The sequence below is a fragment of the Nerophis ophidion genome, linkage group LG07 (genome assembly GCF_033978795.1).
Source record: "Nerophis ophidion isolate RoL-2023_Sa linkage group LG07, RoL_Noph_v1.0, whole genome shotgun sequence".
Taxonomy (NCBI): Eukaryota; Metazoa; Chordata; class Actinopteri; order Syngnathiformes; family Syngnathidae; genus Nerophis; species Nerophis ophidion.
Genome location: NC_084617.1, coordinates 7,140,605 through 7,154,915, shown reverse-complemented (window position 1 = coordinate 7,154,915; position 14,311 = coordinate 7,140,605). Strand labels below are relative to the sequence as shown.

General features: G+C 43.6%; 1 protein-coding gene across 1 annotated transcript in view; it reads left to right on the top strand.

Moving 5' to 3' along the window:
* elfn1a (extracellular leucine-rich repeat and fibronectin type III domain containing 1a) overlaps nucleotides 1–10,766 on the top strand; it is a 230,261-nt gene extending 219,495 nt beyond the window's left edge. The window contains exon 3 of the mRNA XM_061905272.1: nucleotides 7,762–10,766. Coding sequence (XP_061761256.1) covers nucleotides 7,980–10,358 — 2,379 coding nt within the window. The 5' untranslated portion in view covers nucleotides 7,762–7,979 and the 3' untranslated portion in view covers nucleotides 10,359–10,766. The remainder of the gene's footprint in view (nucleotides 1–7,761) is intronic.
* The last annotated feature ends 3,545 nt before the right edge of the window (nucleotides 10,767–14,311 follow it).

Sequence of the window (14,311 nt, the reverse complement as noted above, 5' to 3'; positions counted from 1 at the left end):
CAGTACAGGTATATATGTATGTATATATGTATATAAAGGTATATACAGTACAGGCGTAATGTGATCAAACTTTCTTGTTCTTGTCAAAAGTCTAGCAGCCGCATTTTGTACCAACTGTAATCTTTTAATGCTAGACATGGGGAGACCCGAAAATAATACGTTACAGTAGTCGAGACGAGACGTAACAAACGCATGGATAATGATCTCGGCGTCTTTAGTGGACAGAATGGAGCGAATTTTAGCGATATTACGGAGATGAAAGAAGGCCGTTTTAGTAACGCTTTTAATGTGTGACTCAAAGGAGAGAGTTGGGTCGAAGATAAAACCCAGATTCTTTACCGAGTCACCATGTTTTATTATTTGGTTGTCAAATGTTAAAGTTGTATTATTAAATAGAGGTCGGTCTCTAGCAGGACCGATAATCAGTATTTCCATTTTTTTGGCGTTAAGTTGCAAAAAATTAGCGGACATCAATTGTTTAATTTCATTAAGACACGCCTCCAGCTGACTACAATCCGGCGTGTTGGTCAGCTTTAGGGGCATGTAGAGTTGGGTGTCATCAGCATAGCAGTGAAAGCTAACACCGTATTTTCTTATTTAAACGGGGATAGCAGGTCCATTCTGTGTGTCATACTTGATCATTTCGCGATATTGCCATATTTTTGCTGAAAGGATTTAGTAGAGAACATCGACGATAAAGTTCGCAACTTTTGGTTGCCAATAAAAATGCCTTGCCTTTACCGGAAGTAGCAGACGATGTGCGCGTGACGTCACAGGTTGTGGAGCTTCTCACATCTGAACATTGTTTATAATGTGAGCCTCCAGCAGCAAGAGCTATTCGGACCGAGAAAGCGACAATTTCCCCATTAATTTGAGCGAGGATGAAAGATTCATGGATAAGGAAAGTTAGAGTAAAGCATAAAAAAAAAAAAAAAGAAAAGGCGACGGCTCCAGGCGGTGGCAGGGGCGTTTTAGATGTAATTAGACACATTTACTAGGATAATTCTGGAAGATCCCTTATCTGCGTATTGTTTTAATAGTGTTTTAGTGAGATTGTATAGTCATACCTGAAAGTCGGATGGCTGCGGTGAACGCCAGTGTCTCTCAAAAAAGCCAATGGAGTAGCCAATATCATAGCTGCCTTTTTGACATCTGCAGGAGTAAGTCGCGTAATCTTCAAGCCGCTTTGAGACAGTCGCTTCAAGATTCGCGGTTTTGTGGGCGGTCTTATTTACGTGGCTCACCTTCGACAGCGTCTTCTCCCCGTCATCTTTGTTGTTGCGGTGTAGCGTGCAAGGACGGGAGTGGAAGAAGTGTCAAAAGATGGCGCTAACTGTTTTAATGACATTCAGACTTTACTTCAATCAATAACGGAGCAGCGTCTCCTCATTCAAAAACCACAACACCGGAAATGTGTCCCGTAAAAAAACGTCCGACCGGAACTCTCTAATACCTGAGGATCCTTGGGTGAATAATGTAAACTCACTACACCGGTATGTTTTAGCGCTTTCATGGCGAGTTTACTGACAGATATAAGTAAGAACTTTACACTACTTTATATTAGAAATGGCAACAGCGGAGGATGAATGTCCCATAACAAGAAGACACGGACTACAAAGGCGGACCAGCGCAAATTTTCAGCTAGATCAGCAGGTACCAGAAGGTAAGAAATGTTGCTTTTGCATAATATTGCAAAACAAAACGCCAGATATTATGAAAGAGAAAAAGAACAAGCATATCGACTATGGGGTTACAACGGACTACAGTGGCGGAATAGCGCAAATGTTCAGGACTTATGCATATCCCAAATACAGATCAGCAGGCACCAGAAGATAAGAAACGTTTTTTTTGCATAGTATTGCAAGACAAAACGCCAGATATGTCTGCTAGTGGGTGCCATTTTTCAGTCCCTATACACTTATCCACACCATAAAAATAATTTTATGTTAACGCACGGTTTGTCTGGTTATGGCAACCCTAATTCCGACAATTCATCAAGCGGTGCAACTTCATAGCTTACCAAACTCGTACTAAAACGTTGACAGATTTTTGAGCGCGGTGTGTAATGTTTTATATTCTCAATGGAACATTTAAACTTTTGGTGTTGTTTACTGGCGTGATATTGCAGTCTACACGTATATCTTTTGTGTGACTGCCATCTACTGGTCACTCTTACGGTGTCAACACAGACAACAAAGGCGGATTCGCGCAATCTTTCAGGATTTATGCGGATCCCAAATAATGATCAGCAGGTACCAGAAGGTAAGAAATGTTGCTTTTGCGTAGTATTGCTAAACAAAACACCAGATAATATGACAGAGAAAAAGACCAAGCTTATCGACCATGGGGTTTACAATGGCGGAAGAGAGCAACTTTTCAGGACTTATACAGATCCCAAATACAGATCAGCAGGCACCAGAAAGTAAGAAAAGTTATTTTTGCATAATATTGCGAAACAAAAATGCCAGATAATATGATAGAAATAGAACAAGCTTATCGATAATGGGGTTACCACGGACTACAATGGCGGAAGAGCGCACATTTTCAGGACTTATGCAAATCCCAAATACAGATCAGCAGGCACCAGAAGGTATTTTGTGTGACTGCCATTTACTGGTCACACTTAAGGTGTCAACACAGACTTCAAAGGCGGGTGCGTGCAATTTTTCAGGATTTATGCAGATCCCAAATACAGATCAGCAGGTACCAGGAGGTAAGAAATGTTGCTTTTGCGTAATATTGCTAATTAAAACGCCAGATAATATGATAGAGAAAAAGACCAAGGTTATCGACCATGGGGTTTTTCACGGACTATAATGGCAGAAGAGAGCAACTTTTCAGGACTCATGCAGATCCCAAATACAGATCAGCAGGTACCAGAAAGCAAGAAAAGTTATTTTTGCATAATATTGCAAAACAAAAACGCCAGATATCATGATAGAAATAGAACAAGCTTATCGACTATGGCGTTGCCACGGACTACAATGGCGGAAGAGCGCACATTTTCAGGACTTATGCAGATCCCAAATACATATCAGGTATTTTGTGTTACTGCCATTTACTGGTCACACTTACGGTGTCAACACAGACTTCAAAGGCGGACGCGTGCAATTTTTCAGGATGCATGCAGATCCCAAATAATGATCAGCATGTACCAGAAGGTAAGAAGAGCACATAAAGTGGTGCGGCTTCATAGCTTACCAAAGTCGTACTAAAACATTTTGATGCATTTTTGAGCGCCGTCTGTAATGTTCTATATTTTTAATCAAACATATAATCAATCAATCAATCAATGTTTATTTATATAGCCCCAAATCACAAATGTCTCAAAGGACTGCACAAATCATTACGACTACAACATCCTCGGAAGAACCCACAAAAGGGCAAGGAAAACTCACACCCAGTGGGCAGGGAGAATTCACATCCAGTGGGACGCCAGTGACAATGCTGACTATGAGAAACCTTGGAGAGGACCTCAGATGTGGGCAACCCCCCCCCCCTCTAGGGGACCGAAAGCAATGGATGTCGAGCGGGTCTAACATGATACTGTGAAAGTTCAATCCATAGTGGCTCCAACACAGCCGCGAGAGTTCAGTTCAAGCGGATCCAAGACAGCAGCGAGAGTCCCGTCCACAGGAAACCATCTCAAGTGGATCAGCAGCGTAGAGATGTCCCCAACCGATACAGGCGAGCGGTCCATCCTGGGTCCCGACGAGCGGTCCATCCTGGGTCTCGACTCTGGACAGCCAGTACTTCATCCATAGTCATCGGACCGGACCCCCTCCACGAGGGAGGGGGGGACATAGGAGAAAGAAAAGAAGCGGCAGATCAACTGGTCTAAAAAGGAGGTCTATTTAAAGGCTAGAGTATACAGATGAGTTTTAAGGTGAGACTTAAATGCTTCTACTGAGGTAGCATCTCGAACTGTTACCGGGAGGGCATTCCAGAGTACTGGAGCCCGAACGGAAAACGCTCTATAGCCCGCAGACTTTTTTTGGGCTCTAGGAATCACTAATATAACATTTTGGTGTATTTTTTTTACCATGAATTGATTAACGTGGACCCCGACTTAAACAAGTTGAAAAACGTATTGGGGTGTTACCATTTAGTGGTCAGTTGTACAGAATATGTACTGAACTGTGCAATCTACTAATAAAAGTATCAATCAATGAATCAATCAAAGTTTACTTGAGCCATATTGCCATCTTAGTGCAGTCTGCACGTAGCTTTTATGTTTGACTGCCATCTACTGGTCGCACTTATTACACCATTTACCAAATAAAATTGCTTCGCAAAACCAGAATTTTTCCGTACATTAAGGCGGACTGTCGAGTTTTGAGAAAAAAATAAAACGATTTTAAGTGCGCCTTGTAGTCCGGAAAATATGGTAATCATGTATTAGTTGGAAAACGGGTCAAGCACTAGAACCAAGTGGAAAAAAAGGGTGTTCAAACTGAAGCCTGTTTTCTGCCGTTTCTTGCGAACATGCGATTCCTGCCATCACTCCATCTACCGCAGTAGTTGCAATAAATAATGTAAGTGTATTTTACCTTGGGGAGCGGACTAATGTTCTCCGGGCTTCTTCTCCGCCGTGTAACAATAGAAACGCATCTCCTTGTTTATGTTATCCTTGAGTGATGGACCGCAGAGGTCAGGGTTGACCGCAACCGAGATGCAAGTCTGCATAAGACCCATTGAGCAAGGCTAATGCTCGCAAGTCCAGTTTGTATAGTCAGGTGAAAGAAACAGTGGTAAATAATACCGTATACAATTGTCTTATATGATTGTGAAGTAGCATGTTTTTGTATTTGGTCACAGAATCCTTCCGAGGATTATTCTACTAAGGTAAAAAAGTGCACCTGTCCATCCCAAGCACTCCAGAGAGTGGTGGCTCTTGCTCCAAAGGAACACTGGGGAACTTAAAAGGATAGCAGCATTGGATTTTAGGAGTGATATTAGCAACATCTGGTAGGAAGCCCCCACAGGTAGGAGTAGTAATAATAATAATAATAATAATAATTATAATAATAATAATAATGGATTAGATTTATATCACGCTTTTTTATTGTTAGATACTCAAAGCGCTCACAGAGAAGTGGGAACCCATCATTCATTCACACCTGGTGGTGGTAAGCTACATTTGTAGCCACAGCTGCCCTGGGGTAGGACTGACGCAAGCGTGGCTGCCAGTTTGCGCCTACGGCCCCTCCGACCACCACCAATCATTCATTCATCATTCATTCACCAGTGTGAGCGGCACCGGGGGCAAAGGGTGAAGTGTCCTGCCCAAGGACACAACGGCAGCGATTTGGATGTCAATAGGTGGGAAGCGAACCTGCAACCCTCAGGTTTCTGGCACGGCCGCTCTACCCCAATAACAGATTTTATTTGTAAAAAGCAATTTACATTGAGTAAAAAACCTCAAAGTGCTACAGTGTATTACAAAATAAATAAATAAATGAATAAAAAGAAAAACTAAAACAGCCTATTAGCTAGAACTAGTATACATATATATATATATATATTTTTTTGTCCTGTCCAGCTTCTCAGGCAAATCATACAGTTGACATAGATGCCCATATCGGCTTTTCAGATTTACTTTACAAAAAATTAGTGCAGGACACTTCTCTTGTTACCTTATTTGAATTTGACTTTATTAAATGTATTTCTATTATCATTTTGTGCAGCCGGGCCGGAGCAGGAGGGGATAGAAAGAGGAAAAAAAAAGGAAGACAGAGGGGGAAATTGTGGGGATAAGAGGGGGGTTGGACAGAGGGACAAAAACAACAACAGCAAACACAACAAAAACAATACAACAACACTGCACATACGATATGCACAAATATGATCGTAAAAGGGATAGCAAAGAGGCAGTTAGCGAAATAAATATCAATATAGAAATGACAATGAGCATTTTTACACTACAACTGGAGAATACAAAAAACAATAGAAAAAGCGCTATTGATTATGAACAATACCAATAGTTTACCTATATTATCAACAATACAGTTGTTCAAATGCAACAATACATATACATAATGATAACTACAGATAAAAAAAGGAATACCGAAAAAGCCTAATAGCTAGAACTAGTATGCATATATCTAAAAAAAAAGGTTATTTTAAAAAGAAGGGTTTTTAAGCCTTTTTTTAAAAGCATCCACAGTCTGTGGTGCCCTCAGGTGGTCAGGGAAAGCGTTCCACAGACTGGGAGCGGCGGAGCAGACAGCCTGGTCTCTCATAGTTCATAGCTTTGTCCTCGGAGGTTAGCCTGTCCGGAGCGGAGGTGTCGTGTGGAGGATTTGGGGATGACTAGTTCTTTGAGGTAGAGGGAGGGCATTTCCACGGAGGCACTGGTGGGTTAGTAGGGAGACTATGTATTCAATCCTGATTAGAACAGGAAGCCAGTGAAGGGATTTGGGAATTGGTCTGATATAGTCATATTTCCGCACTCTCATCAGGATCCTCGTAGCACTATTCTGTATGTATTGCAGCTTCTGGATGTTCTTGCTGGGGATCCCGACAAGAAGTGCGTTGAAGTGGTCTAGAGGATAGGGATCGGAGGTCACCCGTCTCAAACTGATCAGAGGAATAATGACTAGCCAGACTGACCGGCTCCAAGGCTAGAACTACGAAAAGTAAAAGTAATTTAAGGACAGTTGTCTGAAAAGACGAGAGAAGGAGTAATCAGGCCCACTATTTCTCCTGGAGCTGCAGCTCCAGTCTGATGCTTGCTGAAACAAATGAAGCTTTTTGTTCGACGATTCCTCGTTGGCGTCTTCTTGGCTCATCACCCATTACACCACCATCAAATATGAAACTGAACAAACTGAAACAAGTTGTGGCTCACCATTCGTCAGCTTCTTCATATTTTCATGGATTCATGTCCGCTCTGCAGATATTGTTTTGGCACAGAGCCTAAATATGCTTCGAATTGGTGCAGACTTTTTGATTTTCAGGTTTCTTTGCGCTCATGTTCTTAGTCTTCATGGTTGGAGGGCAGGGTTGCGTCGATCTCTGGATGTGGACCGTAGGTCACCCATCTCATCTCAAACTGATCAGAGGAATAATGTCAAGGAAAGATTGACTAGCCAGACTGACCGGCTCCAAGGCTAGAACTACGAAAAGTAAAAGTAATTTAAGGACAGTTGTCTGAAAAGATGAGAGGAGTAATCAGGCCCACTATTTCTCCTGGAGCTGCAGCTCCAGTCTAAGGTTTGCTGAAACAAATGAAGCTTTTTGTTTGACGATTCCTCGTTGGCGTCTTCTTGGCTCATCACCCATTACACGACCATCAAATATAAAACCGAACAAACTGAAACAAGTTGGGGCTCACCATTCGTCAGCTTCTTCTTATTTTCATGGATTCATGTACGCTCTGCAGATATTGTTTTGGCAGAGAGCCTAAATATGCTTCGAATTGGTGCAGACTTTTTGATTTTCAGGTTTCTTTGCACTCATGTTCTTAGTCTTCATGGTTGGAGGGCAGGGTTGCATCGATCTCTGGATGTGGGTTGTGAACAATTTCTACGAGTGTGTAACTAAAATTCATTCTTGCAATTCGAAGCACAACAAAAGGTTGGGGGAAATCTTGTGTCTCGAAATAAAGTTGGGGTATTCTTAAGTTGGGGTATCGATGTATAGAGATGGGCTCCAGCACCCCCCATGACCCAAAACGGGACAAGCAGTAGGAAATGGATGGATGCATGAATAGCAGAGCATAGCTGCTTGATGTTTAATCGTCACGTCTCTGTGTTGCAGGTCATGCCTCCACCTGGAAGCGAGTGATGCAAAGAAGACAGTCGGACTAAAAGGATGTTTGGTGCCAAGACCAAAAGCACAAACCCAGCAGAGACGATGCCACGAGTTCACCATCTGCAAATCTAAATGAATTCATCCATGACGAGGCGGCGGCTGAACGTACTCCTACTGCTCTCGAACTGAAACCACAGCGCTGTCGCCTCCGATCTTCTTCGGACATGACTCGCAGGGAAACACCGGTTGCCTGCAGGTGGGGGCCGGCGACGAGCGCCCTGCTTTGGTCTGCGACCATTGTTTTTTTGAGCCGTGTTGGCCAGGTCAGCGCGGACTGCTGGCTAATCGAGGGCGAAAAGGGCTTTGTGTGGCTTGCCATCTGCAGCCAAAACCAACCGCCTTATGAGGCCATCCCGCAGCACATCAACAGCACCATTGTGGACCTTCGCCTGAATGAGAACAAAATTAAAAGTATTCACTACTTAGCTCTCAGTCGCTTTGCCAACTTGACTTACCTGAACCTGACTAAGAATGAGATATCCTACGTGGAGGACGGGGCATTCTCCGGACAGTTTAACTTACAAGTTCTTCAAATGGGCTTCAACAAGTTACGGAACCTGACAGAGGGGATCCTTAGAGGTCTCGGAAAGCTACAGTACCTCTACCTCCAGGCTAACCTGATCGAGACTGTGACACCCAATGCCTTTTGGGAATGCCCCAACATTGAGAACATCGACCTGTCCATGAACCGCATCCAGCAGCTGGACGGCTCCACGTTCACCAGTCTGACTAAGCTGAGCACTTGCGAGCTCTACACTAACCCTTTCAACTGCTCCTGTGAGTTACTTGGCTTCGTCAAGTGGCTTTCTGTGTTCCCTAACAGAACCAACGAGCGGATGGTCTGTGACTCCCCGAGTGGCGTTTCTGGTTACAGTCTGCTAAGCCAGAACCCAAACAACCCCACGTATCGAAATGCTCTTCACATGCTCACCACCGTGTGCACAGACGACTACATCACGCCCTTTTTCCCCCTGCCCCTCGAGCCCTCAACACCCCCACCAGACTTTACCCTCTGTGGGTTAGAGGACTGTCCATCGGGGACAGAACCAGAAGACATCATTCCGAGCAACATCACTGCAATCAACAATGAAGTGGAAGCAAACCCTCTGATGAAACTGAAGCAGGTGTCGAACACAGGCGCCACCATCACGGTCCAGATTCCCAATCCTTTCAAAAAGATGTACATCCTGGTTCAGTACAACAACAGTTTTTTTATGGACATCCAACCCTTAAAAGAAAAAAAGGAGGACATTGACCTGAAGGACCTCAAACCCCACACAAACTACACATACTGTGTTGCTTCCATTCGTAACTCACTGAAACACAACCACACTTGCCTGACAATCACCACCGGTCCCTGGAAGGGCAAGTCGAGGGACTCCAACAACGCGACGGCCACTCATTACATCATGACCATCCTGGGATGCCTCTTCAGTATGGTCATCTTCCTCGGGGTAGTTTACTACTGCTTGCGACGGAAACGCCAGCAAGACGAAAAGCACAAAAAAGCAGGGACGATGAAAAAGAACATAATGGAGCTTAAGTATGGACAAGAACTGGAAGGGGGCCCTATTTCCCGCATGTCCCAGAAGCAGCTGCTGTCTGGAGAGAGCATGGCACCACGTATGCCCTACCTACCCTCTGCAGGCGAAATGGAGCAGTACAAATTTCAAGAAATAAACGAAACTCCCAAAATGATGAAGGGAAGTTACATGGAGGTGAGAAGCCTGGACCACCATGAACGCAGGGAGTGTGACATGGGGATGCCCGGAAACAGCCAGGGCTCCGTCGCAGAGATTTCTACCATCGCAAAGGAGGTGGACAAAGTCAACCAGATCATTAACAACTGCATTGACGCTCTGAAGTCGGACTCCACTTCTTATCAAGGGGTAAGATCCGGAGCAGTGTCCAATGCGGAGCCCCAGCTGGTGCTCATATCAGAGCAGCCACAGAACAAATCCGGCCTCCTGTCCCCTCCGTATCAGGACAGCTACCACCATTCCTTGCAGAGACACCGCTCCTCGGACGCCTCGCCAAAAAGGCCCAGCACTGCCTCAGGAATGCGAAGCCCCAGGCCTTACCGCACGGAATCCAGGTACATCGAGAAAACCTCCCCGACGGGGGAGACCATCCTCACGGTAACGCCCGCCGCCGCCATCCTGAGGGCCGAGGCGGAGAAGATCCGTCAGTACGGCGACCACCGCCACTCCTATCCCGACGTTCAGATCGAAGAGCTGGAAGGACCCGACGGCATCAAGTCGCCAATGCTGGAGTCTCTACCCCACTCCCGCTCCAGAGACTTGGCGTACTCCCAGCTGCCACCGCAGTACCACAACCTAAGCTACTCGTCCAGCCCCGAGTACTACTGCAAACCCTCGCACAGCATTTGGGAGCGCTTCAAGCTGCACCGCAAACGGCACAAGGACGACGAGTACATGGCGGCGGGCCACGCCCTCCGCAAGAAGGTGCAGTTTGCCAAAGATGAGGACCTGCATGATATTTTAGACTACTGGAAAGGTGTGTCGGCCCAGAATAAATCATAACCTCCTTAGGTTCTTTTTAAACGTGGACCTCGCAGGTACGACACCAGGACCTCATCAGACTATCAATGGATTCTTCCACGCTCCAAATCACACACGTTCTCTTTTGACTGAAGGGGTGGGGGGAATATTTCACATCAGTCATATTATGTAAAGAATCTACTCCAGAGAACACATACTGCTAATTATTAAAAATAATTATATATATATATATATATATATGTTACAATGGGTTGTAGGTTTTTGGGTACCGCATGGCCAAGTCCTGTGAAAGTGGATTTGCTGTTGTGTAATATGAAAAGTACTCTATGAAACTATGTTTACTGAAAGCTCAATTTTTTTTTCTTCTCGACTCTTTTTAATATTAAAAAAAATAAATAAAATAAAACCCTTGAATATGATTAGTTTATCTACCGTATTTCCTTGAATTGCCACCGGGGCGCTGATCAATTTAAAACCTCTTCTCACTCCGACGCTTACCAAAGCCATGCAGTAAAAAATTTGAGTGTGATGTAAGGATACCATCATGAAAAGCACATTTGATTAAAAAAAAACTTCAAAATGGTCTTACCTTTACTTATAAATGAAATCCATGCCAGCTCCTTCTGATCAAAAGCATCGATAACTTGTTTATAAAAGTCTTCCTTATCTTTCTGCAGTTTTAAAAGTCTCTCTGGCTTGATGGAGATCTTCCTTTGTTACCTCCTGCTTTGATTGAAAGTCCAGTTTAGAAAACTCCTATCAGTTAGCTCGGCTCCTCACTTGGGGGGCGACGACCGAATTACCCTCGGACAACTCCCCCTCCCGTTCTGCTCCGTGGGTGATCTCTTTATCCCACCGCTGCCACCATGAAGTGTTATTGTATAAATAATGATACACCGGGTACTCCGGCTTCCTCCCACTTCCAAAGACATGCACCTGGGGATAGGTTGATTGGCAACACTAAATTGGCCCTAGTGTGTGAATGTGAGTGTGAATGTTGTCTGTCTATCTGTGTTGGCCCTGCGATGAGGTGGCGACTTGTCCAGGGTGTACCCCGCCTTCCGCCCGATTGTAGCTGAGATAGGCGCCAGCGCCCCCCGCGAACCCGAACGGGAATAAGCGGCAGAAAATGGATGGATGGGATGGGTATTTAGGACTGGAATATGCTTCATGTCAGCCCGTTTTTTTACATAACCAGCATAGGAGTAGTGGTGTTACATCCTAAAAGGTCCGTCATGCCCCCCCCCACCACGTCATATCCGTTCCCAGCACATATCACGTCACTCGTCACTTCTTCTGCAGCCGAGTAGTCGCAAGAAAAATCACTAGCGCCCTCTACCACCAGGAGGCGGGAGTCATTTAATGACTCATATTTGACACACGCAGCTACGGTATATCAATAAAACGTAGCTGCTTACCGTTAATTTTCAATAGCTTGGACATAAATTGAAATCAGCCTCCTGCATTTTGAAATGCGCTAATTATTTTGCAAAGGCAGGCGCTTACTATTCAAGGAAATACGGTATGTACAGATTCAGTTGTTTATATTTACTTTAAACTTGACAGATACTTCAAGTTTGTTGTTTTCTAGAGCTTTACATACTATGTTTATATTTCTTATCGAATCACACGTATGGTCTCATATAACACATTTTTTAAAAATAAATCCTAATTTATGACCAAAGTAGGAAAAAAAAACTGTTTACAATATCCCTGCACGGTCTGGGAATGGTACGAGGATTTTTTTTTTTTTTTAAATGAGTATATTTGTATGGGTTTGCTCCTTGCAAAGAGACAATGTTATATAATCCGGGAAATTTTTGGACTTATGTCTTAAAGAGGACGTGGAAGGACAATGACAGCATTTCCCCCCCCTGCGAGCGAGCCCCAGTCGGATGAATGTAATGTACAAAATTGTGTCTATGGCAGCTTTTATGTATATTTTACAGAAGTATTTATTTATAGCGATAAAAAAAAAAAAATGTTTTTCTTTGCTTCCAGTGTACTACGTTGCATCATGTCCGACGACGATTAGGGCGGGGGTCAAGCCTGCTGAAAGGACTTCATTTTTCAATAAAACTGCAAGGCTGTTATGTCCTGTACATTACGGATTTTTATTTTATTTTTTAAATAGGTCTAAATAGGTGCGGGCTGATTGACACCAGGTGTGGCCAGGTGCCAATCAGCCGCAGCTGAGGGGACACAGCACTCAGGGAGAAAGACAGGAAACAGACAAAATAAGAGCGCTGACGGGAACTAAAGACAGGAAATACTACACACACAGACAGGAAAAAGTAAAACACAAACAAACTGTCAGGGGCAAGCCTGACAGGCATGAGTCTTTTGTATATTACGAATAGTTGTCACTACGTTGTGAGGTTTAAGGTGTCAAAAGGATGTTTACAGAGCGTATCCACGGGGGGGCTCACATGGCTACAGGCTTCTTTGTATATTTATGAATGAACAATACATAAATAAGTGTCAGCTCGGCGGAACGACGGTTTACTTCGGCTTCGCATCACTCCGGCAAAGATTTGGGGTTATTTCTTCTTTGGTCAATTTATTTTCAACAGACAATAGGAAAAGTGCACTTTTTGGGGGAATTTTCACATAATTCACAATCCCAACATGAGACAAGAACACATGTTTTTAGGGACCGAATGTCCCTATTGTACTTCTAAGGTTTTATTATTATTATACTGACGCCTCATTGATCTGTAATTTGACCCCCTTAACATGCTTCAAAACCCACCAAATTTAACACAAACATCAGGACTGGCGAAAATTGCGATAAAAAAAAAAATAATAAAAAAACTCAAAACTTGCGCTCTAGCGCCCCCTAGGAAAAAACACAGACAAAAGTGCTTGTAACTTCCGTTAGGAATGTCGTAGAGACATGAAACAAAAACCTCTATGTAGGTCTGACTTAGACCTAGATTTCAGAAACCGACCTCCTTCGGCAAAAATCAACAGGAAGTTGGCAAAAAACCCTTTAAAACAAAAGTTTCCTAAAAAATGTCATTTTTGCCTTTTTGACCCCCTTAAAATGCTTCAAAACTCACCAAACTGGACACACACATCAAGACTGGCGAAAATTGCGATTTAATAAAAAAACAAACCCCAAAACTCCAAATTGCGCTCTAGTGCCTCCTAGGAATAAAACACGGACAAAACTGCTTTTGGGAAGAAAACACAGACAAGACTGTGTTTAACTTCCGGTAGGAATGTTGTAAAGACATGAAACAAAAACTTTTATGTAGGTCTCACTTAGACCTACATTTCATTAATTGACATCCTTCAGCAAAAGTCAACAGGAAGTTGGCAGTTCCCCTTTCAAAACAAAAGTTCTGTAAAAACCCGTCACCTTTTTTCAAACATTATCTCCTCTGAGCGCGTTTATTGTGTCGGCTTCAAACTCGCACAGGACAGAGATTGAACCCTTCTGATTAAAAGTTGCGCAAAGAGTTTTTCTAACTGCTCCGGTTTTGATTTTAAGAGCCTTTTTGCTGTCGTCTCAAGTTGGCGGCTTAAAAGCAGGAAACACCAGCGTGACCACACAATGCAGAGAAGGTAGGTAGTGTGCGGGTAAAGATATGTTGAATGGGTGAAAGAAGGAGGCACCAGTTTGACTCCAGGATAAAGAGAAGGTAGGTAACGTGCAGGTAAAGATATGTTGTCTGGGTGATGGCAGGAAGCACCAGCATGTATGGGTGAAAGAACGAAGCACCAGTGTGAACCCAGGATGCAGGGAAGGTAGGTAATGTGCAGGTAAGGATATGTTGAATGGGTAAAGGCAGGAAACACCAGCAAAAGCAGGTCCCGTCCATCGCTGCTTGCAGCTTTAATTATAATTTATATTTTCTGAATGGTCTGTGTTGATTTTCAATATATCAAGATACAAAAAATTATATCAAAATTGTGTAGTTTGATCATTTTCCTTGACTGGTGCACTGACAATGTGGTTTATTTTTTGT